This window comes from Polychytrium aggregatum (assembly GCF_025602895.1).
Source record: "Polychytrium aggregatum strain JEL109 chromosome Unknown BJ171scaffold_42, whole genome shotgun sequence".
In the NCBI taxonomy this organism is placed as follows: domain Eukaryota; kingdom Fungi; phylum Chytridiomycota; class Chytridiomycetes; order Polychytriales; genus Polychytrium; species Polychytrium aggregatum.
The window spans coordinates 319,587-343,028 of NW_026516244.1; the positions used below are offsets into that span (position 1 = coordinate 319,587).

Below are 23,442 nucleotides of genomic sequence, written 5' to 3' on the forward strand. Positions count from 1 at the left end.
AAGCCTCCCAGAGGAAGAGAGAACTGCAGTCCCCTCCTCAAAAACGGGGTGAAATGGGGCAAGCCTGATTTCGAGGCGATTGGCAACTTTGTTCATGCCCCTCCCCCCTCCTCGAACATGGCCAAACCTTACAGCGGCCGACTTTACTATAAGCCAACCTCGCCAACCTCGCCAAGACGAAAGGGGGATGAGTCGCCGTTCGGATATATTATCAAATCGCTCGCACTCGGAGTGCGGCGCTGACCTCGGACAGGAACTTCAGACCATATTCACTTTCCTGGGTAGAACCTTGTATACCAGCAGCAACACCATTGTTTCGAGCGCAAGTACAGAGAGAATTGCTGATCGCTGAAGAGCCATGCCTAGATTCACATAGATTTTGATGACTGCCAGGCTGCTGATAAAGATGGCTGTAAAGACAACCCTGGGTGGCAATCGACAGGTCATCAACAACATGGTCCGGCCAAGTGGGATTGTGGTCCGGCAAGAAAGTCGGTGCAGCGAGCCCGGCCCTGAAGTCGGCCCAGAAACCAAGTACAAAACGCAGACATACCAAAGAACAATTTGGGCGTAGAGCAAGCGATGGGCAAGGAGCGAGATTTCGGCCTTGGTCAGGTATTGGCTATCGCACTTGCTCTCGGTCTGTTGAGGCTTGACATCGTCGTTGAAGGGCAGCTCGCCAATGAGTTTTGGCGGACTCAAGGCTGCCAGCAGCTTATCGAGGCGAACCAGGATACCGAATGTGAGGGCAAAGACTGATCCAGCGTAGATGAGCGACAGCAAAGCCTGGAACGCTGGTCGCCACGAATACAGTAACGGGAATTGTGTCGAGGCCATAAAGGCAACGAGAACCGCTGCCCAGACAACGTAGAAGATGTAATCCTGCATCGATTGTGACGGTGGATGCAGAAGGCAGTCAGCACCATCCTGGGCGAAGCAGAGGAGCTGAGAGGACGAATGTGCTTTCGGAGACTTTGAGAATGACTGCCGATATAGCCGCTTACACACACCGACCGCTTACACCACGATGCTCATCAACTTGTCCTACCAGTATCGTTGCATATCCCAGAATGTGTCTGATGTTTCGCAGCCTTGAGTGAATCACAAAGGTAGAAACGCCAACCGAGATGCCCAGCATTGCGTTGTAGATGCGCGAGATGTTGTTGATTTTTTGTGTCTGAAGTAACAGCGTCCGTGAGTGAATCGTCGTTTTGGATGGTTCGGCGAGTGGTAAGCCATGTGCAAGGGTCTGGAAGGCTATGATGCAGCTTCATCAAAGGTGCTGCTCTGAAGCAAGACACAATCCAGACGCAGCCCGATTCCACCGAGCAAAATCTGGATCTGTCAGTGGCTATTGGACCACGCAGTCTTGTGGAGATGGGCTACGACTCAGTCGCGGGGCGTGGAACAGGAACAGACACGAATCGGCCGAACGAACGAGCAGACGCACCAGGTCCGGATCCGAGTCGCCGTTGAGGGATTGCATTTGCGATTCGACGTTGTAGCTCTCGAGCACAATGAAGAGCGTTTGGGTCTAGAGGGACGGGCGGCGGTCAAAGTAGTTAGGTGGAAGGATGCTCGGGGCCGGACCAGTGTGTGGAGCCAGATCAGTCAGCATTGCGATCAACGAACCACCCAAACGACAAAGAGGATGGCCCAGTTGAATACCGTCCGGCCGGCCGCCGCGGTAACTCGTAGCGCGATGAAGTACATGTTGTATATATGGTTGACCCCGGCTATGCCCAGGGCCACGTACTGGACGATCACGCTTGTCGTGATGTCGATGTCCTGAAACATGGCGGGCCGTTGGTTACGAGAGCAAGGAGCGCAACAAGCCGCCAGCGAGAGCTACCCCGTTCGGTCGGATGTGGCCATCATCCACAACGATGCTGTACAGATGTGCGCCGGAGGAGGTTTGCTGAGAATGGGAGCACTGCCTTGAATTGCCGCCCCCCTCCTCGATTGGCAGAGTCTGGTCGGTGACATCACCCGCCCAGATTGGGATGGGAAATCCAGACCAACATGTGAATGGGTTGGACTTGCGGCAGAGCGACATGCCGGTTGAGATACAGGACGTCCAGAGGGAACACATCATCCAACGGCAGTGGTCGATGTGCACATCGATGTGCACTCGTTCTTTGCACACCCCATTGATCTTTGCACACCCCATCGATCTTTGTACACCCCATCGTTCATTGCACACCACATCGTTTCGAACACACCGTAATTGGATCCACCCAACCGCACACCGACTTCTCGCCTCGATCCGCCACCGCCGCCAAGCCCTTGTCTCCCGCCGGCCGGGGCCCCTTGTCGCCCTTGTCCCCAGGCCGTTTCGTCCACTCGATCGTCCGCCCATTCATTCCGTTCCCCCGCCTTATTTTTCAAGAGCTCGGTCCACCCCCCGCCTCCAGCGATCCGTTTTCTTCCCACCGACCCATCGCCCCAGCCTTCGTCTCTCGTCCTTCGCCCCCCTCCTCATCTCGTCGCTGCTGCCATCGCTACTCCGTTCGTCCGTCATGTCTGGCTACACCCTCGTCGACACCTTCCCCTCTGGCTCGGGCTTCTTCGATCGCTTCACCTTCCTCAACGGCCGCACCAACGGCGAGGACGACTTTGCCCTGTACCAGAGCCGCGCCAATGCCACTATGCTCGGGCTCATCTCCAGCGACCCAAACTCGCCCACGATCATCCGGGTCGACAACTCTTCGGTCCTGGCCGCCGATGCCATTGGCCGCCCCAGCATCCGCATCCACTCGATCCAGACCGTCACCACGGGTCTGTACGTCTTCGACATTGGCCATGTCCCCGTTGCCTGCGGCACCTGGCCTGCTCTGTGGTTCAAAAAGACCTCTGTCCAAGACCCCACTGCCACCGAGATCGACGTTTACGAGACCATCGACTTCCGAAAGACCAACGGCATCGGCTTCTATTCCAACGGCAATTGCTCGGCCTCGACCCAGTCCAGCCAGCTCCTCAACCTCACCCAGACCACTCTCAACTGTGGAATCGACCCCAAGAACCGCGCCGCCCTCAGCGGATGCAACTACAATGACCTGCCTATCAGCTCCGCCGGCACCGGCTTCAACCAGCAGGGCGGCGGTGTCTACGCCATGGAAATGACGTCCAACTACATGAACTATTACTACTGGCCCCGCTCACAGATCCCCAGCGATCTCACCAGCGGAAACCCCAACCCCTCCGGCTGGGGCAAGCCCTATATCAACTTCCAGTTTGACTGCTGCTCCCCGGATCTGTTCCAGGGCCTGAACTTGATCATCAACACCAATATCTGCGGCGAGTGGGCCGGCACCGCCAAGGATGCCGAATGCGCCAGCCTCTGGTCGGGCGAAAAGGCCTGCAACAGCTACATCGCCGCCCACCCCGAGACCCTGAGCGAGGCCTACTGGGCCTTCAACTCGGTCAAGATCTACCAAAAGGCCCAGGACCCCTTTGCTCCCAACCCGTCCGTCACCTGCCCCGCCGGCTCTGTCGTCACCGCGACCTTGAAGCAGTCCTCGATCGTTCCACCGACCCCTGCTGCCACCCGCCTCGCTACCACCGTCATCCCCATCATAGCCTCGTCCCGGACCATCGGCATGATGACCACTGTCGTGCCCGTCAAGAGCACCAGCAAAAGCGCCGCTGCCTCGCTGGCCCCAGCCCAGAGCTCCATGCTCGTTGGCGCCCTTCTGTTCTGGATGCTGCTGCGAAGGCTCTTCTAAGGCCGGACACGGCCATATTTGGCTGTCGAGTCTTGCTTGGCGGTAGAGGCGACTGCAGTTCATCTGATCGGCGCCGTTGGCCATCCAAGAGGCCGGACACACAACTCAAGATCTATGCTATTTGGGCTTCATCATGTCCCCCTCATTTACTTTTGCATATTCTCGTTCCAATGCGATTCTGCTTTTCTCTTTCTGCTTTGTTTCCCCCCCCCCAAACATCAAGTTAGGTCCGTCTCGGTTGACTCCGAGCCTCCTAACCCGCTCAAAATTGCATCGCGAGCGTATAGTGCACATTGAATCCGCATATGTTCCATTCCGCAATACTAGCTGCACTCTCATTGAGATATAGAATTCCTTTGAATAAAAGCAACCTTCGTTTCATATGAACCCTGTCTATCTCGACCAACTTGCCAATGCCATGTTTCAGTTTCGCACGATCTCGCTGAGATATGGCTCATGGCATGAAAGGACACGGCATGACATGACATGACATGACATGGCATGAAATGGGTGGCCATTGATGCCGACGGTCAAAGCAGATGTATTCAGAGGCCAGAAGCAGGTTGCCGTAGACCACAATTGCATCCACATACGCGGCCGTGCGAGGGCAGGCGGAGGAGGACGAGGACGAGGACGAGGGAGGCTTCGGCCAGCCGAATGCAGCACACGGAGCTGCTGTGGATCATAGCTGGCTGTCCTTGGCCAAGTCTCCCACCAACTCGAGCGAGCCGCAGCTACTGCCATCTTCGTCGCCAAGCTCCGCCTCCGCGCCGTGTTCATCCGACAGCGGCTCTTGCTCCTCGCCGGCATTGCCGTCGGCGGGCTCATCACTGCCGTAGTTAATGTACCTGTCGTGCCCGAGCTTGCGCGAGGTGAAGTTTCGCTCTGGGTTGCGGCGGTAGTAGCTCTGGATGACATCAAAGTTGACCTTGAAATAGAATAGGAGGTTGTCGTAGCGGCCATCGTACGGCCCAGCCGTGGACTCGAGAAAGGCTGAGTAGTAGTCGCGGTAAAAGTAGTAGATGGCCTCGATGGTAGCTAGATGGAAGTCGTCGTGCGGCTGGTATCGCCAGAAGAGCGTCTTGCGGGCAGCGATTCGCACCGGACGGAATCCGCACCCCGAAAGCACATTGGCCATGTTTCTGCTCTGCTTCCAGGTTCCATCGATGACCACAAGCTTGTCGAACGAGCCAGGCTCGACTTGGTCCAGGGTGACTGAATCCTGAAGGGTTGAGTTGTTGTTATCAGCAAGAGAGACAAGTACATCTGAACCAAACCTTGGACATGAAGGCCGTCGTTTCAAAGTGCACGACGAGTGCGAGCCGTCGCTCTCCATGACGAAAGCCGAATCATGAATCTGCAGTCCCGTCCAGAAAGGACGTGGCGGACTGTCTCTGTGATGCCAGAGTTGGAGGCTAGTCCGATTAGGAGCCTCGGCCCGACGATCGGTGCGACGAGCTTTGATGCCATGGCGATGGAAGAATATGCCTACCCATGAGGGATACAGGAGCAGCACCCGTTTTGGGTCTGGGTAGCGCTGGGCCAGGGATTTATGGTCGCCCTTGGCGAGCCGGTCGACATAGATCTCGGTTTGGTCGTCAGCGACAAGCTTTGCGTGGGTCGACGTCGTTTTGCCAATCAGTTCCGAAGGATGGCGGTAACTGGATGGGATCGCCGAGGATGAGGATGAGGATGAGGATGAGGATGAGGATGAGGATGAGGATGAGGATGAGGATGAGGATGAGGATGAGGATGAGGATGGTAAATGAGCAGGCAGCCTGCTCCAAACACACTTTTGTCAACGACATGGGCCAGGGCGGTCACAGGGACATACATATCCAGGCTCACAGGCAGATCGACATGTGGAGGTGTGTGGCCCAAGGGGACGTTGCACTTTGGGCAGATCAGCTTGAAGCTGCGGAGACAGTTGCCGCACTTGAAGCGGCCGCCAAGAGCCACATCGTGGGCCGAGTCGATTTTGAACTGGTCAAAGGGCGATGCCTCTGGCAGGTCCAGAGATCCCGCTGGGAGGGCCCATGGACAGTGGCATCAGTCGAAATGGCCCGGAGCATTGCCTGGCGAGGCTCTGATACAGGCACGACCAGGACTCCAACCGTGGGACGTGCAATTGGCCGAGGTGATCATGCTGCCCACACTCGATTGTGCCCTGGAATACTGCTCAGAGTTCATCTTCCTTCGTACCTGTGTTGCATTCCAATGCAATCGATTCAGTGACGCCATGGCTGTCGGCAAGGATGTCCGAGTCCAGACTCAGACCGAGAGCATCGATTTCGTTGCTTGGATCGGCTTATATACGGGAACATGGACAGTCGAGACAGTCGAGATAGTCGAGAGAGGCATCAGGAGCAGCGCCGGAGCTGGAGCACGGTTGTGTGGCCACCAAAGATGCGCGAGCGGATGCGAACGACGCTGGGGATCGAGAAGCACACATCGGCATGCGGGCTATGGAGTGCGAACGGGAGGCAGCATACCGCTGTGAGACATGGCTGGCGCAGACGGTTGTGGAGGGGCCGGTGTGTTCGCGATGAGTACCCGAGGCGATCAAACCTCAGCGGATCGGAGCAATCGATTCGCAGCGCCGGCGAAACGATTCCCAGAGCCCAAAAAAAACGCTCGCTCTGCCACCGACGCCGCCGATTGGCCGGCTGTGTGGGCGTGACTCCCACATGACTGGCCATGCCCAAGAAACCGCTTCGGTTTTCTGGGCCGGTTGCCGCGGGCGGCCCTTGTCGCCGGAACTGTCCATCTCGCCCCACCCGCATCCCCGAGCCCGGCATGCCCAGCGACTACGTTCCGCCGCCCCAGGTTGTGGTTCTGCCCACCACGAACGAGCTCAAGGCCCTCCTGGCTATCATCCGCTGTCGCGAAACCAACCGGGGCGATTTCATTTTCTACAGTAGGCGCAACGAGCATCTCTGCTGCCGGCGGCTCAGAATCGGGCCGATGGATGCTCCGGGCTCGTCGGTCCTGGGACTATCGCATGCATACGTGGCTTGGTCCCGGCGCTCCTCACGCTGTATTTTACGGCCCCACAGGTGACCGCATCATTCGCCTGCTGGTCGAAGAAGGTGGGTCGCAAATATACCCTTGCCCAGACAGCGCTGATCGCTTTGCCTCCATGAGTGTCCGTCGGAGAGATTGTCTATCCTCGCCTGATCCTCCACCAAGCGCATGCCTCTTCGCCAGCCAATAGCCGCCCACTGACCTGGCGATCTCGTTTGTTTCGTCGACGCTAACAACCTCTGTCTCCGCAATGGGCTTTCAGCGCTGAACCACCTGCCATTCGTCCCAAAAATCGTCAAGACCCCAACAGGTGACTGCTCTGGACGCCGCAGATGTTCGCCACGAGTTTCGATTCGGATGGCCCTGTTTAGCGCGGCCGCAACAACACCGTGCTCGGGTCTTCGTATGCAAGCCACCCAGCCACCAGCCTTGGATGGTGCATCGGCAGCCCCGAAACCATGACCCCCGGGGAATCGCCTCAGCAACGGAACCTCACTCTGGCCGCCGCGTCGCTTCTTCCATTCGCTCGCTTTGTCTGAAGGCTCGGATTACCATGGCCTGGCGTTCAAGCAAAAGATCTGCGGTGTTTCAATCATGAGAGCCGGCGAGGCCATGGAGCAGGGCCTCCGCGACTGCTGTCGGTAGGCAGTGCATGCCGTTCGGGCGCTGGACCCGCAAGGACGCCGTGAACCCCCCCCCACACCGCATCTGCGACAACCAGCCGCCCAAGACCCCGCTGCTGACGCGTCTCCGGTTCCCCAGGAGCGTCCGCATCGGCAAGATCCTGATTCAGAGAGACGAAGAGACTGCTCTGCCTAAAGTGAGCGAGATCGACCAGCTTGGCACCGTCCCGTTGCTCTATCGTCGCCAAAAGTGTCGCCTCCTCATCGTGCTCGCCTGACACCATCCTGTCTGCGTTTCGATAGCTGTTTTACTCAAAGTTGCCTCCAGATATCAGCGAGCGCTACTGCCTCCTTCTCGACCCCATGCTTGGTAGGGGATGGTGGGATTGTTCCTTGTTTTCACCAGTTGCGTCGCCAACCAGGGCTCGACGTCCGAAACGTTCTGACAACGGCTGTGTCGCGATCACTGTCCAGCCACAGGAGGATCCGCCATCAAGGCCATCGAGGTTCTGCTGGAGACCGGCGTCCCGCAGGAGCGCATCATCTTTGTGAACCTGCTCTGCGCGCCCGAAGGAATCGCCAAGGTGCTCGCGGCCTATCCCAAGCTCAAGATTGTGACTGCCGAGATCGACGACGGTCTGGACGAGCACAAGTACATCATCCCAGGGCTGGGAGACTTTGGCTGGTGAGACGGATGTGCTGCTTCACCCCCCCCCTCCATCTCCTGTGCTCGAGATGATTGTCCATGCAGTCGCTGCAAGTGCTTTGAGCATGACCATTGGCCGCTCTGCCACCGGACCTGAGATCGATGCGCCACTCCAGCCAGCCGATTTGACTATTGTTCTGAACCGCTGCTCTCGACTCTATCCCATCGACTCCAATCGTTGATCTCGCCACCCGCCGGCCAATCCTCAACAACTCCAGCCGCTACTTTGGCACTGATGCCCCCTGAGCGTCTCACTGCACGGGGCTCCTCCTACGCGCTCGACTTGGCCAGAGCAACCCCGATCCTGGGAACTTGTCCTTGCATGATGGTTGTGGAAGGAGAATATGGGTTTGGCTGAAATCGAATATTGAATAAAGCACATGCGATATCCACACATCTCACGCGCCGCATTGGCACTGAAGCCCGAGCGAAGACAAGCCACAACTCGGGCTGTGATCTGCACCGACGGCGTCGCATGTGCCAATCGAGGCGACGTATGCTCCCATTCGAAGAATCGTCCAGGAAATTATCCAACAATCGATTTGGATATCAGAATCTGCACCAGCCAAGTTAACGAGCCGGATGGCACAGGCGGAAGAGAGACATAGAGGTGAGTTCGACCGGCAACAATGAGCCCGGCATTGTTCACGGTTGCGAGCAGGACACAGGCGGCCGAAAGCCCACGCAACAGACACAGCATCCGCGATTTGCACAGAGTGTAACGCACCAGCCAGGCAATGATGAAGTAGAACAAGATCATGGGATAGAGAGCCAGCGCACGGCGGTTGCTCAGATTCAGGTCGCCCAGAAAGCCGACAGATGCTATTCATGGTGATTCCGGTTGGGCCAGAAGGATAGACTAGTCAGCTTTGAATTCTTTAGCACTAGTTCCCCTCCCGCCACAGACACTGCAGGGGCTATGCGCTGCACTTACCATAGCACGACCAGACAAAGGCAAGCCCAGTCAGGATGGCCCGGATCAAGAAATACGGCAGAAAGAGCGATGCAATCGAGCCAGCCACCAGCGGGAAGATGCAGTATCCCAGAACGCAGACGCTCTGGAAAAACGAGCTGTATCGCCCGAGCGGAGTGAGGACACGGGTGAGTGCATGCGTGGGCAAGTGAGTGCATGCGTGTGAGAGCCAGATAATCAGAGCACCAATGGTCATCGATCAGCAGGGCGCTATGGCATGAACTCGTCCTCAACGATCGATCCATCGCTTGTCTGCTATCCACACATTGTCATGACGGCGCGCAGTGTACGTCCCAAAGAACTTACAGTTTGCCGCCCAGGAGCTTGGAGTTGAGCGTGACGACGCCGGCACCGCACCAGATGATCACAAAGATACCAGTGAATACCGTCGCAGATTGCTCCTTGGGGGCCGTGAGGCTCAGGCGGCTTTACCAAAACGAGATGCGAGGATGGTTATCGATTGGGCCGCCGATAATTCAAAGAGCCAGCGCCGCCCTGTATCACGCCCGATATCCGCCCACCGCACAATCGCGGGATACTACGCGGCCCCACAGTGTCGAAAGCCGAGCCGAGCCGAGCCGAAGATCCGATTGCAGGTAGGAGACCGTCGCTGTGTCGGTCAGCGTCGCACTTACATCGAAAGGACCAGGCACAAGAGCAGCGGGCCCCAGAGATCCCCTGGAGAGTGGAGCGAGACCCATGGTCAGCGGTCCGATCAACGAAGCAAAGAGGCGGCTGCAGATGGATTCGCGTCTGTTTCAGATGCGGCTCGAACTCACAGTCTCGGAGAATGTTGGCATTGGCCTTGTGCGGAACAATCACCAGTTTCATTTTCTCCCAGATGTTCTTGAGATCGCGCATCTGATGGCCAACGGAGGCGAGAGCCACAGCAAGTGCATCGGCGGATGTTGTTAGCGACCTTGCCTGTCAGTGCATCACAGTTCCATACGGTCTCGATCATGTGGCAAGATGGCGAAGATTGACCCGACAACGGGACATAGTCCGTCGACACTTGGATATCTGCCTTGCCGCAGCGAGACACAGGGCCGTCCAGAATACTGGCGGGCAGCAAGCCAAAGTCGTTCCGAGGGACTGGCCAGGGCTCTACTGCGACCTCGTCATTATACTATGTCGCTGGATCCGACGAGCCGCTCTGGGCGCTCAAGCAGCTACAGCAGCTGCCCTTGGCCCTTGGCGGCCGATGCGTGCCAGTCGAGCTGCCGAGACCTTTGGGCCTGATGTTTCGAGAGAAGGCAGAGAGGCTGGCTCCCGACAGACCTCTCGAAGACGCCAGAGGACAATCAAAGTGACCGGCAGAGCAATCAGTAGCCACAGTAGCACTTACGATGGTAACGGATACGGGCTCGTCAAGGGTGTCTTCGTTGACCCTGGAGGTCTGCCCGGCGCCGCCGTAGCTTCCGCTGCTGCCGGCGGTTGGATTTTGGCCAATTCGGCCCTCAAGCGAGTCTGAGACCTGGATCGTTACGGAGGCCGCTGCGAGATCATCGTTGCCGTAGCTCGGCGCCTGTGTCGGAACAGAGGAGTACGAGGCCATCGTCTTGGGCGGCAGGCGGAGGGCGAGTAAGATGCAGGGCAAGCCGGCAGGTGGATGGAGGCAAAAGGGCTGGGCGGAGCGCGCCAGGTCGTTCCTTGGCGAGCCCTCGCGGCTGCTCGTCTCGAATATGAATACACGCTGTAGACCAAAGGTGCAGCAAAAGTTGGAATGGATCCGCGGTCGGTTGACGGACGGTGTCAACAACCAGGATCGTCTCTGGCGCAGTTGCTTCAAGCTGCGTAGCTCCCTCTTCCGTGACCGGGATATCAATCACAAGCTGTTCAACTACGAGATCAGCACCGATGGCATTGGATGCACCATCGGTCTCGTCAAGTTTGTGCCTCGAACCGATCGCACCGAGACCTCCGAGCCTCCTCCGACTGCCGAGCAGCGCATCCAGGCCCACATCGGCGACCCAGACCCCAACCGTACCACTTGGATTGGCATCGATCCTGGAGTCGGCTCCATCTTCACGGCGGCCATCCAAGCACCGGGCCAACAAGACGAGGTGGTCTCATTCTCCAATGGTCACTATCAGCACATGTATGGCCACAAGTCCAACACCAAGTGGCACAATGCCAAGAAGAAGCAACTCGGCATCGAGACCTGGATGTCGACCACCCCCTCGCCCAAGGTGCAGTCCTCGGAGGCCTTCAAGGTCCATCTCACCCATGTCCTGCGACCGGAGCTGCGAGTGCAGCTCGACTTTCACCTTGGCAAGAAGGCCCGTCACCATCGCTTCACGGGCCACAAGAGGCGCCAAGTGGCCGTCGACAGGATGTGCAAGGCCGTCCTGAAGCACGCCCCGAGGGAGAAGGATGTGGTGATCGCCTTTGGCAATGCATCATGGCGACAGGGCAAGGGCTATGCATCCAGCCCTCGGAGGCAGCGGTTTGCTCGGTACTTTGAGCAGTTCGAGCACCACCGACGCCGTCCCAATCACCATCATGGAAGCGTCAAGGTAGTCTCGACGAACGAGTTCAACACCTCGCAGGTGTGCTCCAAGTGCCTGGAGCCAGTTCGGTTGGAAGGACTCGATGCGCCCAGTGTTGCGAATTCCCACTTTGTCAGGAGCTGCAAGAATCCCAGCTGCCGGACAGTGTGGAATCGCGACGTCAATGCGGCGCGCAACATGATCACAGTGTGCAGGTCGATTGTGGAGACCGGAGGGCGACCGGCGGTCTTCACTCGGAGGCTGCCAAAGTGATCTGTTATATTTCTTATGGCATAGTTAGACGCATGCCATCACATACTACGCTATCAATTGCGGGTTTCCCGTTGTCAGGGCCGATATTAATAGTTTAGTGCAGGTCGATTGCCCTCCCAGCAACCGACGAGCAGCCCAGCTCATTGCATGGGCGATCCAGAGGATGCGGCTCTCGCTCGCAGGCGGCCACTGGCATCATGGTCGCAGTGCGCCCAGACAAATGCAATCGAGTATACCGGAGAGAGCAGCCCACTGGTTCTTGCATGCACATCGATGGCCAGGGCCAACCTCATCACACTCGCCCAAGGACCGAGCTGTTGCTCAATCATCACAGCCCACACCGTGGACAGAGCGTTGCTAACAGATGCGGATGGGGTGTCGCGACCCATCGCCGGTGTGAATGCAGCCAAGAAAGACGACTGCAGGGAGTGCAGATCGAAGATCACATCGTATCGGTCGTCCGTGTTCAAATCGAATTGGATGTCTGTTTGGCTACATCGCTGGTGGCAAGCAGTCGTTGGCGACAGACCGGTGGAGGATCGGCGGGCCACTCAGAATGTGCATGCAGACATTTGTTGTTCGTCCCAGGGTTGTGTCGATCGTCAGGGCCTGGTCATTCACTGTCGGTATTCTTCGAGGATAGATGCCATTCGACGACCTCGGTGTCAAACAACAACGTCTCTGGCTGTCCACAGGCTCATATCAAAACAGCCGCTGCAAATCAAACACGCCTCTGGTCTTCGGGCCACCATATCCAGACTTTCGATCGGGTCAGTCGCTGGTCTGGAGCTTGATCTTTTTCGCTTCCGTATCGGCACGCTCCTCTGCCTCGTCGTCGCTCTGGTTGGCTTTGGCATCTTGGGCGCCGTTGCCTTCGTCTTGACTCTTTCCGGTCTGCTTCTGCTTGTGGCGCTGATTCTGCTTGCGTCTGTTTCGCTTCTCTCGGTTCTTGGCCGTCTTTTCGTCTTCTTTCTGTCGGATGGAGTCCCATTGTTCGTGAAACTCTTTATTCTCCAGCTCCTGTGTCGTCGAGAGAAGGAGTCGAGGATCGAATCGGTCAAGAATGGGGTCGGATTGATACGGAACGGGGCCAGATCGCTCGGCGGTCAGGCTCGGTCGCATTCGATAGGATACACTTTGGAAGAGCCGCTCCTTCAGACCATGCATTTCTCACCCACCTGTCGCTCCTTCTCGTCGAGAAGCTTCATCCGAAACTGCTCCTTTCTTCGCAACGCTCGGTAGACATGGAATTCGCCACTGCCTGCACCGGCGCTGGATCCTGGGTGGCAGATGCGGTTCAAATATATGCGTGAGCGATCCCGCTGGCCTCATCCGATCCATAGATCTTTGTGTCTGGTACCAGAATGCGCCGTGCAGCATCGATCGCTTGGGGATTGTGGAGAGGGGCATCGTTACCGGTGACGTTTCTGACAAAGTCCTTGGGGCCCTTGTATTCCTTTTCTTTGGAAACTTTGATCTCAATGTCCCTATCGACCCGCTTCATCAGCCTCTCGATCTGATCCTTCTGGGCGTCGACGGCGCTCTTGGCTTTGTAGCCGCCGGTGCCCTCAGCGTCGTTTTCTGTGGCTGTCGACATGCGGTGAGACGGCTCTGGGGGGGGGGTGCTTGGAAGAGTGTGAGCAGCAGGGGCAGGTTGATCAGCAGAGGCAGCGGTTGATGGATCGGATTCGATGTGCAGGCGTCGCCGAGGCCAAAGTCGGATTTTGGAGGCCGCTGTGGATGCTGGCGCTTTCTCGCCAATCTCGCTCGGCTTCCCGTCCTCCTCCCAGGACCAACCCAGGACCGGCCATGAGCGGCCTGCTCGGACTCGCATACAACAGCGACAGCGACAGCGACGACGACGGCCGGCCACGGAGCCCCAAGAGTGAGTATCGCTGCCGTGTCCAGCTTGCAGTCAAACATGAGGCCGCCGCTGATGGCTCTGCCCTCTCGAATGCACAGCGCTCGGGGGACTGGTTGACTATTCAGACGCCGAAGATGCCGAGGTCGCCGAAGATGCTGAAGATGCCAAAGATGCCGATGATACCAAAGATGCCGATGGTGGCGGGCATCAAGCCAGGGCACCATTGCCAGTAGGTGGAATGCATCAAAATCGACCGATCTTGCTGCCATTGGGTCGATCTCGGTGCAGTCACGTCGAGATCTCAAGCATCATGCCTCTCCCTCCCCCGACACCGGCTCGTCTGGGTGGACTTGATGGCCAGCTGGTGTCTGTCGAGTGAGGCCGCTGAATGAGGATCCCACTCAATCCCTCATCTCTGGCTTGCTGCGTATATGCCTGTCCGATGCGTGCTGATTTGATTCAATACTTTTCCATCGACAGATGCACGATGGTCTGAGTTTGTTCCCGATTTCGTCCTTCATTGGCTCGTTGATATCCAAGTGATCCTGGTCTGCGGTGTGATATAGATCCATAAACCAGCAACTCTGAATGATGGCTCACCTTAACCGCATCTCTCTTCGTTTCCATCATCACAATGATCTTCCTGGGTAAACAACTGGAATACCGGCAATGCTGCCCTTGGGAACATGTTGGAATGATAGAATCCATCAACGGCGATCACTCCAAACCGTATGCCATTTCTGCCGATGCCAGTGAAAACGTCGAGACTGATGCGACAAAGGAAGCAAATCAGCAAATGACAGACACACGAAGCACCAAGGACCAAATACATGGCCAGATGCCGGCTCTCGAGCTTGAAACTGAGCACTGCGATCCTGGAGCGACAGGGCATCCACTCCACACACAAAGCGATCCAGCCGCATCCGGGGACGAGATCAAGCCAGAGGCCGTCACAGAGCTCGAAGTGATCCGGGCAGTCCTGAAACCCGATCCAATCGAGGGCTTGGACAACTACGGTATTCCGCCAGAGCCCGAAGGAGAATGTGACCCCGAAATCCAGGTAGACTCAAGAACACAGGCTTGGCACCTTAATTCGTTTGCTGGCTCTGGTACTTTGGCACATCATGGAGAGCCAAATCATGCCTATTACTTACCAAAGTTCCTCTGTGGCTCAGGCCAAAATCGCCCACTTCATTGAGCTCAAGGAACGAGGCACCCGGCTCAACGACACATTGACCAAGATGCACTCATTTCGTAATCCGTCGATCATGAGTAAGCTGATAGAATATCTGGATCTCGATGAATATGGCTCAAACTATCCCAAGGATATGTATGACCCGCATGGCTTTCCTCCAGAAACCTACCATGATGAGCTTGGTGAGCTGCCCAATACCTGGGCCAGAAGGCCAGGCGCATGTCATTATCGCTTTGTATGCAATTGGACAGGCACTGAGCACTCGCCCATCTACGAGCGTCCTTCATAGCGGTGCACTCATCCGATCGACTCTCCAGTCAAAGCGGCCTATCTTCGAGCCGCGAATGTCTCTGCAGCCTCCGCAGTACCCATAACCTTTGCCACATCGGCAACGGGTCTGCCAGGAACTCCCGGAGGCTCAGCCACTGGGGCCCCGGCATCTGCTGCCCCTTTCAACGTTGCTGCGGCCATTCAGCAAGCGCAACGGAAAGCAGCTCAATTCACGTCTCTGAAGCGAATGAAGGACGAGCAGGGTTCCCAGAATCCTCATGGCGGCCAAAATCCAACCTCTGGCGGACCCGCGATAGGGGCCGGTGCGCTGGCTGCAGTCGCCAATCTCAGCAAACGTAAGCTCTGCGACACCGCTGTTCTGCTATGCCTTGTGACTATCATCAAGCAGCTCTCTGATTGATGTCATCAAATCGATTTGCTGATGCGTCTCTGAATGCTTTCCGTGACACGCTTCTCTTGGCAACCATACCTCCCCTTGACAACCATGGCAATCATGGCAATCATGGCAATCATGGCAGTCCAAGGCACCAGCTCGTCAGCACCACCCAAGCAGAAAAAGACCAAATGGGACAGCGAGAGCCGCCGACCACCACGTCTGTAAGCCTATGAGCTTTGGTAATGGTATCTGACCAGCACCTTTGCTGCCGACAGAGGGAGAGAGAGGGGAGGGATACGCCGGTAATGCCCGGAATGTCGAAAGAATGAGCTTTACTTTCCAACACTGCTCCGACAGCGACCCTTGCTCTATCAGCCCGCAACGGCGGGGGTGTTGGCGAGTGCTTTGGCATATAAAATCCACATTCGATGGGGCACAGGGGCCGCTCTTGATCAGAAGGTCATGGTTTTCTCCTCGGCTTCTCTCTTAAGCCGCAACATGACAAGGTTTTCTTCGCCAAGATCCTTGACCCATGTCTTGAAGTAGTCTGTGTACGACTTGAGGCTGGTTTTTTCGTAGTCTGGGGCGCATAGCACGGGTACAGTCAATAGGCCAAGCGGATGAACACATGGTTGCGCGAGACACCACCCATGTCTAACTCATAGATAGTTGTCATTGCCGGGTGGAAAGATGGATATCGGGCAAGTCCATTGCCGGAGAGTATGCCATGTGTCGGTGCCGGTCTCGTTTGGCTGTTCCTGGCTGTTCCTGATGCCAGGTCCGGGGCCATCACGAGCTACGGCATCGGCGACACATCATTTGAGCACGCACACAGTCCCCTGTCAGCGCCTGTCGATCTGCCTGCCGCGAGCACGATCGATCATGTCGTCTAGGCGAGACATCAGACCGTCCAGCCAGCATGCTGCCATCTACTGACCGGGAACACGGCTGTCATCCGCAGAGCCTTCGTCTTTCCTTTGCTTTTGATACTCGGTCAGCTCCACAATCAAATCATCGACAGTGGGCACCTTGGCAGGGTCAAAGTTTTCGCACTCCGCTGCGTTGATGGGGACACAAACTCGGCCTGCATCGTTGGCATCACGCTGGCTTAGGTCATATCGGACAAAGGGGCACAAGCGGGTCCAAGCCATACCACCCGATGCAAAAAGGGCCCGAAAGATACGCACCTGTCTTGGGATGGACACAAAAGGGGCTCTTCAACAAGTGATTTAGACCCACGGAAACGTTCGAATCGAGGCGCGGATACAGGAATTGGAACATGATTTCTCGCTCCAGCCACGGTTCGGCCTTCAGCTTGGGCTGTATAAATGACCGAGCAGCAAGGGATCAGTATATCGGTGATGCGGGACAGCACTTCGAGGAGGTCAGATAAAGACGTGTCGCGAATCTGGCTCCATGATCGATAGAGCGCCGCCCGGACAGTTTGTTTGTACATTTTTGATTGCGCTGACGAGATCGGCCCATCGGTCATATCCAGTCTTGTTTGAGTTGCTCCATTTGCTCACGAGCTCCGCACGGATTTCTGCTCAAAGATGGCGCGTTAGCAACCCTCAATCGTCTTGGTGTGCTCCATGAACCTGCCGAACCTGGCCGCTCAAGTCTGGGCTTACGTTCGTTGGAAATCATGTCGAGAATCTTGGTCCATGTGTTTGGGCCGTCCAAGATTCCCATGTCCTCGAGAACCGTTTGCTCAAAGTGCCGCTCGAGGACCTTTTGCGCTCGGCTTTCGATCAGCAGGCAGTCGCACATGTGAAATCGAGGAGAACAGTCAGTCTCGCCCATTGTCTGCTCAACGCGATCGGCATATCAGAGTCGAGCTCACTCACACAGTGGGAGCCATGCTAATCCGGGATGCACGAAGAGCTACCTGAGTGAGGGATGGCCGTTGCGCAGATTGACTTTCTTCCCGGCTTTATCGCCGCCCTGAGCGTGGTGATGAGTTCAACAAAGTATTCGCACTGTGTCATGTGGCCATATAGCCCACCGCCCTGGGAGCAGAGACAGAGGGCGTTCACAGGCTGTACAGAGAGGTACCTTGACGACTTCCAAGTAGGATACAATCGATCGCCGCTGTTCGGCCGTGAGCTTCCGCGCACGCGCATCGCACACCCAGCAGTGGACACCACGACGACCACTATACACCCAGAGTCGATGACTGAAGCCAAAGTCGTCTGTAGATCGGATAAGGAAATCAGAACACAACGCCCGGCAGCGGTTGTTGTAACACCCCAGCGTATATGTGGCATTGCAACTTACCTTCGAGTGCGCGGTCAATGATTTTGATGGCAATTGTCATGAAGCTCCAACACTTGTGACAGATATCGGCACCACTGACAGCGGTGAAGAGAGGGGACACATGGTTTCGTGTGAGATAGTCGGTGACACGGGAGATGCGAAGCTCTGTTCTATCTCACAGCGTACTGATGAACCATATTGATAAGCAGAATCGTCGCCACAAGCAGAGTCCGTGTGTGGTCAAGCATACCTGCAACAGGTGCGAATGTCATCGTAATCCGTCATATCGATATCAAACACAAGCTCGTGTTCGAGGGGCTGAAGCGCACCCGGCTTGACAAGCTTTCGGTCCGAAGGCTAGTGGTGATATGCAACCACAGTTGATGATGAGTATACACAGCGAATGCATTCCCTCCAAGCGGACCGGCGGTCTGAGCGGGCCAATACGAGTGCTCTCTTCGCCACACACAACGGTAGCCTGGCCCAGCAAGTTTCATCCAGCTCGCTCTGCTCCCCAGCAATTCCCAACCTTCATATTATACACCGCGCCCAAGTCGATCTTTTCGGGGCATTTGCTGATGATGTTGTTTCGGAGGTCGGCCTCATCCTTGAACGACTGGAAGCGAATGTAGACGTCGTTGGCGAGGGTAAAGCTGAACTCGCGGTTGGGAAAGTAGTGCTTGTAGACTGGTCATGGTGGATCAAATCGCTCCAATCAGCGGCCGAGCAGAGGAGCGGGGACTGAGTCGAGACATATACTGGACCATGGGCAGGCTTGGGCAGAGCCGCTTCACGGCGCGCGCCGAGATGTATACGCTCGGGAGACCGTACCGTTTCCGTAAGAGATCCATTTGTAGTAGTCTTTGAAAGGGAACATCCGCATATAAAAGAACTTGAGTGCGGAGCCTCCAAGGGTGCCCGGAGCTGAGAAGGAGGTCGGCGAACCGAAGCTGATCGACAGGGGGTGTATACATACAGAGCCGTCAGTGTTTTGGGAGTGGGGTGCTGAGTGTACAAGTTAAAATAGTATTTATATAATGACGGTACAAATCTAATACCGGCGCTGAAGCCACAGGAGCACACATATAGGCACGAGAGTCGATTGGCGGATGGGCAGTATGATCTGGCTACGCCGGCGGGGAGAGGTTTGATCTAATCGGACGATACCGCTCCCTCAGCCCGGAATCGATCCATCGAAGGCGTGCCCAGACTCACCTTTTTATCACCTTCTGCTCCTTTTGTGCATTGATGATGGCGTCTAAGTCGATATTTCCGAGCATCTCGTCGTCGAGGCCGTCGTCGAGGTCGTCGTCGAGTAGGAATGTCGCTGTGGGCGGCAGATCAGCCGCCGCTTCTGTGGAGGGTGCAGGGACATCCGTGGCCCCAAGATGACTCTGCTCTGTTGGATCTGCTGACTCGGACATTTGGATTTCGGTCGTATCGCCTTGGTTCCCGATCATCGCTGACGTTGTCTTGGCTTTGGTGGTATAGATCAGCCGAGAGAGAGAAAAGCCCCGACCGCTCTCTTGCGGAGCACCTTCCAAACTGGGCAAATGAGGTCACGTGGGTAGTTGGCGATGCAGATCGGCTGGGTTCCTGGACAAACAGATGCCTGTTCACGCCGCAACGAGCGATCTCGCTCTGCGCTGCGGGGCCAACCAGCATAGCCGCTCAGTACGCCTTGAATCGACGTGTGTGTATATTTCAGGACTTATGGACATGGATGCCGGTGTACTCGAGTGTGACGTATTTGGGCAACACTGGGTGCAGCATGCCTCGGCCGTGCTCCGTTGGCCCACACTTGCCTTCTCGGCTTGAGGGCAGCCAGTCTCTTTGGGGCGTCATGAGTTATATTTTGAGCGACGATGAAAAAAGTGTGTCCAGAAACCCAAGCACCTCGGTGATCTTCTCCTGGACGTTCAGCTCGTCTCTCATCTTTTGCTTCATAGACGAGAGCAGCTCGTCGATTATGATGGACTGACCGATGACTGAGCCATACATATCTGCAAGGGTCGGGGCAGCAACACCCAAGTTGGTGAACGACACCGCGGGCAAGAAGATGTCGAGTGAGTGTGAGCCGGACGCCTGCACCTTGGTCATCCTTGCGAGAGATTCCGAAGGCTCCGGAGCCGGCGTCAAAAGCCAACACGAATGACTCACCCAGAATAAGATTTGAGATGTCAATCAGGAGCGACGAGTATCTTGGATTGGTGAGGTTCTTCATCAAGAATCGCACCGTGGGCTCGAGGGAATCCTCATCTCGTCCTCCCAATGCAATCTTCAAGCCATCGCGGTGAATGAGCTCCTCCAACAAGCTAATGATCAGCACCGGTTGGTTCTGAATGAAGATATCAGCCAAAGTTAGTAGGGAAGGGGCTGTGGTGAACAGTCCGACTTGGGGCTGTTGTGGTGGACGCGAGAACCACAGCTCCCAATAAAACGTTTGACGAGGCAGGGTAGGCATCAGTCGCGCACTACACGAGTGTCTTACCGTGGCGAGCACGGCATCTAGCGCGCTGCCGTACTGGAAGGTTTTGAGATATTTGTCGTAGCTGCGGAGCCGCTTCTTTCGCCGCGATTCGATTTTCAGGTCATCGCTTCCAGGCAGATTCTTTGAGCCACGGATAAAGTATTTGTAGGTTCCGCCTCGCAGCTCCTCAGTCTGGCGCTGGGCATTGACGAGCTCCTGGGTTTTTACAACGCGTTGTCGAATCGACAACAGGCCCGATGTCATACCCACAACCAAATGAGTGTCGTCCGGCTGAGGGTTGGGTTCGTTGGGTAGAGTTCGTTGTGCATGGGGGGAGGTCGAGAGTGTGAAGATGTGAAAGTGTAAGTGCCCAATCTGTTGATCGATCGCAGCTTGGCATGCCAATATATTGGCGTCGGTCTCGAGCAAGGGCGATGTGCATGCACTTACCGATAGACCAATACTCAGGATAGGAGCGGGGTATTTGACGCTGTGTGTGATTTTGTAGTCCTGAACGTTATAGATCTTGACATGCTGATCCAGAGACGCCGTGAGAATTCGAGAGTAGCTTCCATCAAAGCACATGGATGTGATCGTCTTTTGATGATTCGATAGAGACTGGATCAGGCGGCCACCGCCAAGTATGTCCCAAATCTTCAGATGGGCCCCGCCTACGTGAGTTTTGAGCACGATGAGCTTTCCGGGACAGAGTTGTAGCAAGGAGATCGGGTTTGACATCAAGGGCATGTGCACGGGTGTGGGAGGGGGATACCATCGCCTGACAAACATGGGTCGAACGTACCAGCTGAGGCTACAAGGCCACCGCCCGGGAACATCAGCACCGATTCGACCGGGAATCCGTGGTTCATCGTAGCCACACAGACCTTGGCTCTGGCGTCCCAGAGCTTGACGGTGTGATCATATGAGCCCGTGAGAACCAAGTTGCTGTTCTCTTGCGACACCATGCCGCATCGAACATAGTCTTCGTGCTCGTCAAAGGTGACAATGTTCTCGCCAACAGGGACATCCCAGAGCTTGACCGTTTTGTCGTCCGAGGCCGAGAGCACTTGCGTCTTTAGGGAGGAGAATTTGGCGACTCGTACGCCACTGGATTACAGCCGAACCATGACAGAGCGATCGAGAGGCCAGAATCGACAGAGTTGATGGAACAACCAAGGACAAACATGCCAGGCGACCGAGGGTTGCCGAAAGCGGCAGAATTCGGGCGAATACCCCAATGGGGTGGTCGAGGCGAATCAGGAGTTAGTTGTGAGGAATCGCCACTTTGAACGTGAATGGCGCTGGCCGCAGACATGCCGAGATGCCGACATGCTGACATGCCGAGTGTCAGGATGCTCTGATCATTGCCCAAGCACGTCTGGCTGCCTCGCTGCCTCGCCGGTTGGCTGCCTTGCTGCCGTGGTGCTCGAGATCGACACTCACTCTTTGTGTCCCTCCAGCGTTCTCAGGATAGCTCGGCTGTTGAGGTCAAAGACCTGGACGAGGCCACTGGCATCGCCCGCAACCAAGAGCTTCCCGTCATCACGAATCGTTCCAGAATATGCCGTATCCTTGAATCGTGAGATGGACTTTTTGACAGAGTGCGTTGTTTGGCTGTAGATCTGGACTCGCGCTGAGCTCGTCACGGCAAAGTCAAAGGGAGCGACTGGCGAAAAGTGGATTCCAGTAACCGCGGCGTACTCTTTGACCAGGATAGGACTCTGGAGTCACCGGTACAGGTACAGGCGAAAGGAGGCGACGATGCATCAGAGGGAGATTGGGTCAGCGGCCTGTCTGTCACTCATCGAGTGGCAGCTGATGGCGTCTGCGACGTGGACGATCCTCAGACAGCGAGCTGGACCGAGATGCACCTTGAACTTTCTCCAGTACCGGGTCTCGGCCGTCTGTCGGGTCTGCAGGCGGGGATACTTTTTGATGCCGAGCTTCTTGTAGTCGGACGACATGTCGGGCTGTTGATCTTGCTGTTCGTGCCAGACGGCGGACCGGCTGGGCGCGGGTCAAAGGTCGTTCCCAAAAAAAAGGTGCTCGGCGGCCGAAATGAAATTAATCATCTCACAGTCCCCGCACTCGAACCAGCGCAGGCCGGCTCCTTGGCCGCAATTGGCTGGCTGCCGCCGCGCAGCAAGGTGCAAAATTTTGATCGCCAACAGCCTCTGCGTCCTGCACATCATCATCATCACCATCATCATCGCCAGCAGCAACCAGCAGCAGCCAGCAGCAGCCAGCATCCGACGCCGTCAGCCATCGACATCACCGCGCCAGCAGTGACGACGCCCCAAAAACGACATCCGCTCACGATCCTGGACTCACGCCTGAAACATCACACATCATGCCGTTCCCTTTGCCTCGTAAGTCGACCGAGCTCTGTGACGATGGGACGAGAAGCTGCAACCTACTCGCTAGAGCAAACTCCTGAGCAAATCAGAAATACCGCCGCCCAGATCTTTGACTGCTAACCGTATCATCGCCTCCGTATTCTGCCGATGTCAAACGTCCGCTCAATCGCCTCCGTCACGGGCCGATCGCGATGGCCGGCGCTCTCCCGCCCTGGCGATGGCTCCTCTGCCAATGTCCCCGACACTCTCGATCGACAGCCGCCTCCAAGCTGTACTTTCCGTCCTTTAGCATCAAGCTGATCCGGTCAAATCTGCCGCCGCACCAAGCCGTCTTCAAGGTCCCCCCTCAGCTGAACAAACTGGACATCTCCTCATATCTGCAGGCTCTTTACAATGTCAACGTGACGGATGTGCGTACCATGAACTACCTTGCCCGGAGCTGGAAGGACCGAAAGGGCCGTGAGAAGAATGTGGCAGCCTACAAGAAGGTCATCATCACCATGGAGGACGACTTTTACTTCCCTCCTCTGGCAACGGCCGATGATGGCGTCCAGAAGCTCCCAACACGAGCAGACATTGTCCCGACCCGACACCATCCCAAGAGCAAGGCATTTGCAGACATGAAGCTCGATAAGAAGACCAAAGCTGAGGCCGCGGCCGCATCGTCAGAGTAGATTGCCTCTAGAGTGCACTGGCGATTTGCAATCGGTCCCGTTGACCAGCCAAGATGAAGGGGACGGTTGTTGCTGAGTTGGGTGCTGTGGGCCATGTGCTGCTGGTTTTGGTTGCTATGGCATTTCGTTGCCAAGGCCATTCAAAG

General features: G+C 56.3%; 11 protein-coding genes across 11 annotated transcripts; 5 read left to right on the forward strand and 6 right to left on the reverse strand.

The window, feature by feature from the left end:
* Positions 1–177: 177 nt before the first annotated feature.
* On the reverse strand, positions 178–2,057 carry BJ171DRAFT_519378 (uncharacterized protein). Its single transcript, XM_053112343.1, has 5 exons — positions 1,633–2,057; positions 1,451–1,534; positions 1,049–1,177; positions 554–882; positions 178–424 (listed from the first exon to the last, which is right to left on the reverse strand). Exons 1-5 carry the CDS (start codon positions 1,795–1,797, stop codon positions 259–261), a joined length of 873 nt encoding a protein of 290 aa, XP_052963268.1. The 5' UTR covers positions 1,798–2,057; the 3' UTR covers positions 178–258.
* Positions 2,058–2,420: 363 nt separating this feature from the next.
* Positions 2,421–4,106, forward strand: BJ171DRAFT_519379 (concanavalin A-like lectin/glucanase domain-containing protein). Its single transcript, XM_053112344.1, has one exon. The coding sequence runs from the start codon at positions 2,520–2,522 to the stop codon at positions 3,723–3,725; it is 1,206 nt and encodes a 401-aa protein (XP_052963269.1). The 5' UTR covers positions 2,421–2,519; the 3' UTR covers positions 3,726–4,106.
* A 144-nt stretch (positions 4,107–4,250) lies between these two features.
* BJ171DRAFT_519380 (DTW domain-containing protein) lies at positions 4,251–6,304 on the reverse strand. The gene is made up of 5 exons (XM_053112345.1): positions 6,218–6,304; positions 5,928–6,032; positions 5,560–5,749; positions 5,218–5,386; positions 4,251–4,947 (listed from the first exon to the last, which is right to left on the reverse strand). Exons 1-5 carry the CDS (start codon positions 6,228–6,230, stop codon positions 4,408–4,410), a joined length of 1,017 nt encoding a protein of 338 aa, XP_052963270.1. The 5' UTR covers positions 6,231–6,304; the 3' UTR covers positions 4,251–4,407.
* A 155-nt stretch (positions 6,305–6,459) lies between these two features.
* On the forward strand, positions 6,460–8,464 carry BJ171DRAFT_519381 (uracil phosphoribosyltransferase-domain-containing protein). Its single transcript, XM_053112346.1, has 8 exons — positions 6,460–6,642; positions 6,782–6,814; positions 7,012–7,059; positions 7,291–7,390; positions 7,512–7,569; positions 7,676–7,742; positions 7,847–8,057; positions 8,297–8,464. The coding sequence occupies exons 1-8, from the start codon at positions 6,522–6,524 to the stop codon at positions 8,322–8,324; spliced, it is 666 nt and encodes a 221-aa protein (XP_052963271.1). The 5' UTR covers positions 6,460–6,521; the 3' UTR covers positions 8,325–8,464.
* Positions 8,465–10,763, reverse strand: BJ171DRAFT_519386 (Yip1 domain-containing protein). The gene is made up of 7 exons (XM_053112347.1): positions 10,397–10,763; positions 9,831–9,912; positions 9,687–9,729; positions 9,358–9,477; positions 9,013–9,149; positions 8,806–8,900; positions 8,465–8,634 (listed from the first exon to the last, which is right to left on the reverse strand). The coding sequence occupies exons 1-7, from the start codon at positions 10,604–10,606 to the stop codon at positions 8,605–8,607; spliced, it is 717 nt and encodes a 238-aa protein (XP_052963272.1). The 5' UTR covers positions 10,607–10,763; the 3' UTR covers positions 8,465–8,604.
* A 282-nt stretch (positions 10,764–11,045) lies between these two features.
* BJ171DRAFT_396023 (uncharacterized protein) lies at positions 11,046–11,387 on the forward strand (the record flags this gene model as incomplete). The annotated part of the gene is made up of 1 exon (XM_053107177.1): positions 11,046–11,387. A coding segment is annotated over one exon (342 nt), but the record flags the coding sequence as incomplete, so codon positions are not given.
* An 868-nt stretch (positions 11,388–12,255) lies between these two features.
* BJ171DRAFT_519406 (uncharacterized protein) lies at positions 12,256–13,561 on the reverse strand. The gene is made up of 3 exons (XM_053112348.1): positions 13,230–13,561; positions 12,992–13,092; positions 12,256–12,833 (listed from the first exon to the last, which is right to left on the reverse strand). The coding sequence occupies exons 1-3, from the start codon at positions 13,408–13,410 to the stop codon at positions 12,585–12,587; spliced, it is 531 nt and encodes a 176-aa protein (XP_052963274.1). The 5' UTR covers positions 13,411–13,561; the 3' UTR covers positions 12,256–12,584.
* Positions 13,562–14,515: 954 nt separating this feature from the next.
* Positions 14,516–15,161, forward strand: BJ171DRAFT_427818 (HCNGP-like protein-domain-containing protein; the record flags this gene model as incomplete). Its single annotated transcript, XM_053107826.1, has 2 exons — positions 14,516–14,737; positions 14,853–15,161. The coding sequence occupies 2 exons, from the start codon at positions 14,516–14,518 to the stop codon at positions 15,159–15,161; spliced, it is 531 nt and encodes a 176-aa protein (XP_052963275.1).
* A 716-nt stretch (positions 15,162–15,877) lies between these two features.
* Positions 15,878–18,842, reverse strand: BJ171DRAFT_219900 (uncharacterized protein). Its single transcript, XM_053106470.1, has 11 exons — positions 18,627–18,842; positions 18,325–18,482; positions 18,046–18,152; positions 17,817–17,890; positions 17,595–17,731; positions 17,428–17,483; positions 17,171–17,283; positions 16,994–17,082; positions 16,727–16,859; positions 16,477–16,623; positions 15,878–16,119 (listed from the first exon to the last, which is right to left on the reverse strand). Exons 1-11 carry the CDS (start codon positions 18,676–18,678, stop codon positions 15,992–15,994), a joined length of 1,194 nt encoding a protein of 397 aa, XP_052963276.1. The 5' UTR covers positions 18,679–18,842; the 3' UTR covers positions 15,878–15,991.
* A 604-nt stretch (positions 18,843–19,446) lies between these two features.
* Positions 19,447–22,354, reverse strand: BJ171DRAFT_519411 (WD40-repeat-containing domain protein). Its single transcript, XM_053112349.1, has 7 exons — positions 22,137–22,354; positions 21,709–21,986; positions 21,068–21,372; positions 20,716–20,936; positions 20,287–20,556; positions 19,956–20,133; positions 19,447–19,798 (listed from the first exon to the last, which is right to left on the reverse strand). The coding sequence occupies exons 1-7, from the start codon at positions 22,227–22,229 to the stop codon at positions 19,644–19,646; spliced, it is 1,500 nt and encodes a 499-aa protein (XP_052963277.1). The 5' UTR covers positions 22,230–22,354; the 3' UTR covers positions 19,447–19,643.
* A 68-nt stretch (positions 22,355–22,422) lies between these two features.
* BJ171DRAFT_219931 (uncharacterized protein) lies at positions 22,423–23,421 on the forward strand. The gene is made up of 2 exons (XM_053106472.1): positions 22,423–22,634; positions 22,881–23,421. The coding sequence occupies exons 1-2, from the start codon at positions 22,616–22,618 to the stop codon at positions 23,294–23,296; spliced, it is 435 nt and encodes a 144-aa protein (XP_052963278.1). The 5' UTR covers positions 22,423–22,615; the 3' UTR covers positions 23,297–23,421.
* Positions 23,422–23,442: the final 21 nt, after the last annotated feature.

Excerpts from the sequence above, each read along its gene's own strand:
- BJ171DRAFT_519378 (XM_053112343.1), bottom strand. The coding sequence starts at position 1,797 with ATGTTTCAGGACATCGACATCACGACAAGCGTGATCGTCCAGTACGTG. Across the intron at positions 1,535-1,632 it reads TCCTCTTTGTCGTTTGGGTG|ACCCAAACGCTCTTCATTGT; the intron begins GTTCGTTGATCG and ends CCGTCCCTCTAG. Across the intron at positions 883-1,048 it reads TGGGATATGCAACGATACTG|GATTACATCTTCTACGTTGT; the intron begins GTAGGACAAGTT and ends CAATCGATGCAG.
- BJ171DRAFT_519379 (XM_053112344.1), top strand. The coding sequence starts at position 2,520 with ATGTCTGGCTACACCCTCGTCGACACCTTCCCCTCTGGCTCGGGCTTC.
- BJ171DRAFT_519380 (XM_053112345.1), bottom strand. Across the intron at positions 5,750-5,927 it reads TGCATTGGAATGCAACACAG|CGGGATCTCTGGACCTGCCA; the intron begins GTACGAAGGAAG and ends GGGCCCTCCCAG. Across the intron at positions 5,387-5,559 it reads CTGCCTGTGAGCCTGGATAT|TTACCGCCATCCTTCGGAAC; the intron begins GTATGTCCCTGT and ends GATCCCATCCAG.
- BJ171DRAFT_519381 (XM_053112346.1), top strand. The coding sequence starts at position 6,522 with ATGCCCAGCGACTACGTTCCGCCGCCCCAGGTTGTGGTTCTGCCCACC. Across the intron at positions 7,060-7,290 it reads AATCGTCAAGACCCCAACAG|GCTCGGATTACCATGGCCTG; the intron begins GTGACTGCTCTG and ends CTTTGTCTGAAG. Across the intron at positions 7,391-7,511 it reads GGCCTCCGCGACTGCTGTCG|GAGCGTCCGCATCGGCAAGA; the intron begins GTAGGCAGTGCA and ends CCGGTTCCCCAG.
- BJ171DRAFT_519386 (XM_053112347.1), bottom strand. The coding sequence starts at position 10,606 with ATGGCCTCGTACTCCTCTGTTCCGACACAGGCGCCGAGCTACGGCAAC. Across the intron at positions 9,478-9,686 it reads TTGTGCCTGGTCCTTTCGAT|CCGCCTGAGCCTCACGGCCC; the intron begins GTAAGTGCGACG and ends GTTTTGGTAAAG. Across the intron at positions 8,635-8,805 it reads ACTTCATCATTGCCTGGCTG|ATTCTGATATCCAAATCGAT; the intron begins GTGCGTTACACT and ends TGGCTGGTGCAG.
- BJ171DRAFT_519406 (XM_053112348.1), bottom strand. The coding sequence starts at position 13,410 with ATGTCGACAGCCACAGAAAACGACGCTGAGGGCACCGGCGGCTACAAA. Across the intron at positions 13,093-13,229 it reads CTTTGTCAGAAACGTCACCG|GATCCAGCGCCGGTGCAGGC; the intron begins GTAACGATGCCC and ends TCTGCCACCCAG. Across the intron at positions 12,834-12,991 it reads TCGACGAGAAGGAGCGACAG|GAGCTGGAGAATAAAGAGTT; the intron begins GTGGGTGAGAAA and ends TCGACGACACAG.
- BJ171DRAFT_219900 (XM_053106470.1), bottom strand. The coding sequence starts at position 18,678 with ATGCGGATGTTCCCTTTCAAAGACTACTACAAATGGATCTCTTACGGA. Across the intron at positions 18,153-18,324 it reads GCGCGGTGTATAATATGAAG|CCTTCGGACCGAAAGCTTGT; the intron begins GTTGGGAATTGC and ends TATCACCACTAG. Across the intron at positions 17,083-17,170 it reads CGACATGATTTCCAACGAAC|AAATCCGTGCGGAGCTCGTG; the intron begins GTAAGCCCAGAC and ends ATCTTTGAGCAG.
- BJ171DRAFT_519411 (XM_053112349.1), bottom strand. The coding sequence starts at position 22,229 with ATGTCGTCCGACTACAAGAAGCTCGGCATCAAAAAGTATCCCCGCCTG. Across the intron at positions 21,373-21,708 it reads ACGCTGGAGGGACACAAAGA|TGGCGTACGAGTCGCCAAAT; the intron begins GTGAGTGTCGAT and ends GCTGTAATCCAG. Across the intron at positions 19,799-19,955 it reads CATCTCAAATCTTATTCTGG|ATATGTATGGCTCAGTCATC; the intron begins GTGAGTCATTCG and ends CGACCCTTGCAG.